The sequence below is a fragment of the Callionymus lyra genome, chromosome 19, assembly GCF_982586985.1.
Source record: "Callionymus lyra chromosome 19, fCalLyr1.hap1.1, whole genome shotgun sequence".
NCBI classification, from domain to species: Eukaryota; Metazoa; Chordata; class Actinopteri; order Syngnathiformes; family Callionymidae; genus Callionymus; species Callionymus lyra.
The window spans coordinates 16,544,447-16,549,929 of NC_141836.1; the positions used below are offsets into that span (position 1 = coordinate 16,544,447).

Consider the following 5,483-nt stretch of genomic DNA (forward strand, 5'->3'; position numbering starts at 1 on the left):
TTACTATTTTTTTTTTTAGAAAAAGCGTTTCGTCTCCAAAGCAAATATGTTTAATAACATTTTAAACTGCTTTCTTTACTAGATCAATCCTATATTTGCATTGTGCAATTGATCCACTGAATTTATAAGAAATAAAATTAAAACTCGATTTATATATTTTTGCGAATGCAGTACTAACCCTATATTGTAGTTATTACAACACAATAACACTTTTGCCGTGCACGTTAAAGTTCATATGACCATACACCAGTGACAAATTAAATTAAACAAACTAAAAACCAACATTATAAATTATAAAGACAACCAAAAAACGACTTCAACATCTGCGCTGTTACGCTTTTAAAACTCTAGATAAAAAAACAACAAAATAAATATTCGGACTTCAATTTAAATCCCACTCCTGATCAGTGGTTTCAATAAAGTTATAACTGTTGGATTAATGGAGTTAAATAAGATGACTGCAGAAGTTGTGTCATTAAGAGTGTATATTAAAGGAGTAAACATCTGGTCTGTCTTCTGTGTTCTTTGGCAGCCTTTTCCCTGATCAATACACGCTGTTCACGACTGCTCATCCGTGGATATGAGCTGGAAAACAAATGATAATCCAATCGATCCCGCAAATTGACTCATTTGCGCGCAGTTTCCTTCCACGCAGAGGCGAGACTTTCTCATTTTGTGCGCATCAGCATTAAAACCAGGATTTTGGGGGGACGATGTGTGGAAATGGAACACGTGATTTAAGAGAGGGTTGTGGACTTTTAACAGTAGTCGCGATAAGAGAAAAAAAAAGCGGATTTTGTGAAAGCCTCAGTGAGAGCTGCACCGGTTCACGAGTTGCCCACGCAGGGGCAGCCTTGAGCCTTGCAGTGGAAGTCCTGGTGCGGAGCTGGCCCGCGTTAAACAAACGTCCGTGTGTGGGAAATAAAAAAGCTCTCGAGGACGAACTGGGGCAAACAAAAACAGATGCTCTTTGTCTGAATCATTTGGGAAGTTAAATGTAACGGGGAGATGTTTATGAAACTCTTGTTAAAAAAAACAACAACCACAACAATTTAACTGCTTCCTGAAACTTGAGAAATGTATGGTTTTATAAGTTGTTTTGAAGTTGTGCGTGTAACTGTGAAGTTCTTTATGTTAGTATGAAAAACTAATTCGTTTATAAAAGTGTCGATAAGGGTTGTTATCGTATGTAAACGACTTTGAATACGTTATTAAAAGTATAATGCATGTTTATATCCCGTGCGTAAAATATGAAGAGAACCAAGTTTTCCATCTACATTATGAATTAATACTTTCTAAAAAAAAGATGTTTGAGGCTTTTCCAAACAAATCATTACGTTATAAACCTTGCAGTTAAAAAGTCAATAATCTTAATTTTAAAGTATATCTGACAAATTGTCATATCAATCTAATGTTGAAAGTGTTAAAAAATAAAGTCATTTATAAGAGTGTTGTATGATGCAATGTATTGTGCAAAGAGATACCAAACCAGTATCATGTATTAGAGCTCCAAACTAAGATAATGGGGTGAACTTTAATCAAGAGATTTTCTAAGCAATCACGAGCCCCACAAATCAACCTGATCGATCAGTATTGAACGGAAATAGGAAGGAAATCCGCGTGTCGTCTAAGTAAATCGAATTGTTTTAAGTGGCTGAGTGATTAATGACGTGGAATTAATAGACCCGTGGATTTCCAGTGTGTAAAAAAGTGAGTGGGAAGAAAAGTGTTTTTCTCTTTGGAGGATCAGTCATCTTTGTGCGTTCTGATCTCCAAGACCCTCCGTGGGAAGCTCCTTTAAAAAAAATCCCATCTGCAAAACTTCATTGCGCGCGTGGATCTAACGCACGTTCGTGGAAGAGCGCCCGTGAAGTGAAGGCATGTCTCCTCCCCTCTTGCTTCCAGGACACTCGGTCAGCTGACTGAGGCTGTCAGGACCGGACACAGCTTCCCCTCTTTCCTCCGCCTCTTCCCTCCGCTCGAGCGCAGACTCGGATCCCATTGGAGCGTGACGCGCCGTGGATCCAGCCTCTCCGGGCCACGTCACGGCGCGCTATAAGGATAAAGAGGCTGCTGGCTCCCAGCGCAGTCTGCTGGATATCAGAGTGTGAGAGAGCCGGAGAGGCGAGCCTTGAAATCTCTGCGGTGCAGAGCTGGAAAAGCTGCTTCTCAGCGAAAATTTCAGACGCCATTTACCATCTTTTTTTTTTTTCCTGGAGAAAAAAACAAGGACTTACGCTGCGACGTGGACTGGTGCCCGTCTCAGCGACCCAAGCCGGTATTTCTATCCTTATTTTTTTATTATTATTTATGCCGACTACTTTGCTTTCTTTTTTAAAAAAGCGTGTGTAAACACTGAAGGGACTGAGATTGCACTTCGTGACGCAAAAACCAGAGCAGCGCACGAAAACTTTTCCACTTTTTTTTTTCTTTTTTTTTTTCTCTTCGTTTTTCGCTCCACCAATCACACGGTGGTTCATGCTACAGCAAGTCGGTGCACAGCGTTGGCGCAACCCAAAGACCCAGTGCACGAAACAAGGAGAAGGAGAAGTTACCAAGTCCGCCCTCGCGACGCCCGCCGACACGTTCCTGCAGAAGAGTCGCGGCGGCAGCAGCATGAGCGCGGAGCTGAACATGGGCCCGGAGCTGCCCAGCAGCCCCCTCGCCCTGGAGTACGTCAACGACTTTGACCTGATGAAGTTCGACGTCAAGAAGGAAGGCCTGGCGGGTCTGGAGCGCAACGGGGTGCGCCAGTGCAACCGCCTCCAGGCGCAGGGGTCGGTGTCGTCCACTCCCATCAGCACGCCCTGCAGCTCGGTGCCCTCCTCGCCCAGCTTCAGCCCCACCGAGCAGAAGAACCACCTGGAGGAGTTGTACTGGATGCCCAGCGGCGGGTACCATCAGCAGATTGACCCGCAGACGCTCAGCCTGACCCCGGAGGACGCGGTGGAGGCCCTGATCGGGGCCACGGCGCACGGGCACCCTCCGCCTCCACACGTGCAACAGCTGCAGCAGCAGGGCGCCTTTGACGGATACAGGGCTCCCCATCACCACCACCACCAGCAGCACCACCACCCGTACGCGGGGGGCATCCCCCACCACGACGAGCTGCACCAGGGCCAGCACCACCACCACCACAGCCAGGACCCCGACAGCCCGTCCCCGGTGTCTCCAGAGGGCCACCACCGCCACCACCACCACCACCATCACCACCACCTGGGCCAGTCCGGCGGCGGGCACCACGGCGGCGGGGGCGGCCTCAACGTGGAGGACCGCTTCTCCGACGACCAGCTGGTGTCCATGTCGGTGCGCGAGCTCAACAGACACCTGCGGGGCTTCACCAAGGACGAGGTGATCCGCCTCAAACAGAAGAGGCGGACCCTGAAGAACCGGGGCTACGCGCAGTCCTGCAGGTTCAAGCGCGTGCAGCAGAAGCACGTGCTGGAGAACGAGAAGACGCAGCTGATCAACCAGGTGGAGCAGCTGAAGGCGGAGATCAGCCGGCTGGCCAGGGAGCGGGATGCCTACAAACTCAAGTGCGAAAAGCTCGCGGGGTCAGGGGTCAGCGGCGGGTTCCGTGAGGCTGGCTCCACCAGCGACAACCCCTCATCTCCAGAGTTCTTCATGTGAGTTGCATTTCCTCCATGTTCAAAACGTGTCACCATCCACGACCCCACGACGCAGCATCTTTGTAGTTGCTTGTAGAGACTTTTTTCTTCTACTCAAAAGGAACTTTTTTCTTCAAGTCATAGTGGGGCCCGGAGGACATTTCTCCATATGCAAAACTTGTCAAAGTGGGGGGATTTTTATGCAACATCTCATTGATTTATTGCCTGCTTATTCAAATATATATTGAAACAAAACAAAAAAAATCTGCATTAAATATTAATCCTGCATGCTGGACATGTACGGTAATAATTTCTATTTTGTACTTCATCTTCTGGTGTATATTAAGAGCATGTTGTTGATCTGCGCTTCTCAACAGTGTTTTTTGGGGAGGGATTAGAACTGCCGGTGCAGTATCAGAATGGTGTGGGGCTTTTTTTCTTTTTTTTTTTCTTCTTCACCTTTTTGGGGAGGGCTTGTAAATATTATGCAACCGCAAAAAGACTGCACAATAAGATTCGAAGAGGCTGGTTTGAACTTCTTTCTGTCTTTGTGTTGATGTTTTCACGATTCTTCCTTTGTCATAAACTTCGGAGAAAAAAAAGTGCATTTAACACATGCGTGTGTCGGTGCACTTTTTCTTTTTTTTTTAGATTCTGTTTTTCATTTTGAATTTTGTGCAGACCTCCCTACAGGAAGACATGTATTTGAGAAAAAAGAAGAAATGTTCAGGCCAACTTTTGATTGTTAAAAATAATCTTTGTTTTTTTAAATCATTCGGCGACCACCTGTGACATATCAAATACTGCAAGATGGATGTTTCTCAGAACTTATCAGCGGGTTATTTCTGTAGAGTTCATATTTTAGAGAAAGTTTTTATTAATGTTTTTCCTAATTTTTTCCTGCCGGTCAGTAAAAAAAGGGATTCAGGTTTTGTGCAACTTCTCAAAATGAAAACCACGTGTATGTTTTCGTTTATTTCTTGTTTTGTTATATTATTATTATTATATTATTATTATTCTGATGTTAATGATTCTGGTTCTGCTGGCCAGATGCATAAAGTCTTTATTTTTAAATGATTTAAATTAACAACCTGTCAGATCATATCGAATAAGCATGGTGCTTGCATTTGAGAAATAACAATTGTGGACAGGAGTAAAAAAGCAATTTAACAATCTTTTTTTTTGTTTGTTGATTCAACTGTGTTGAAGTCCAACTGAAACTGCAGCAGCGGGTTGTTGTTTTGTTTTCATCATGACGGGGAATAATTTTCAAATCCTGTTTATATAAATGAATAGTCGCGGACATTTAAATTTGAACTGTTCCATTCAGGCTGGTTTCTGTTATGTCTTTATTTTTTGTTGTTTTTGGAAGAAATTGTTTCCTATTTTGCTTATTAAAGTCATTGAAATGGCACTGGCATTTTCTCAGTTTTCTTTTTACATTTGTTGCGATGATTTAAAATAGAAGTTGATCTAAACACTTGGTTACTGTACGCTGTAAAAAAAAAAAAAAGGAGCTGAAATATTATTGTAAAAAATAAGAATACTTTAACTTGTGACTGTACTGTAAAGTGCAGATGACGTCCTTCACATACTTTCAATTTGCTAAAACAAACTTAAAAAACCATTGACATTGCGGACAAATATTTCACGTGCGCGTTTAACTTATAATACAGGACTAAATATGTATATTTATAGTCAGCCTAAACCTGAATACATGTTTGAACGCATTACAACTTCTTTATAACATCTGATTTAAGTTATGTTTGTAGTACAGGAAAAAAAAAACTGCGCTACCATGAAGTTATTTACAAGTCAAAAAGTTTTACTCATCGCATTGTTACATATTTATATGCAATACTTACAAAAATATAA

General features: G+C 43.0%; 1 protein-coding gene across 1 annotated transcript; it reads left to right on the forward strand.

The window, feature by feature from the left end:
* The first annotated feature begins 2,075 nt into the window (after nt 1–2,075).
* mafba (MAF bZIP transcription factor Ba) lies at nt 2,076–5,022 on the forward strand. The gene has a single exon (XM_087781433.1). The coding sequence runs from the start codon at nt 2,479–2,481 to the stop codon at nt 3,628–3,630; it is 1,152 nt and encodes a 383-aa protein (XP_087637559.1). The 5' UTR covers nt 2,076–2,478; the 3' UTR covers nt 3,631–5,022.
* The last annotated feature ends 461 nt before the right edge of the window (nt 5,023–5,483 follow it).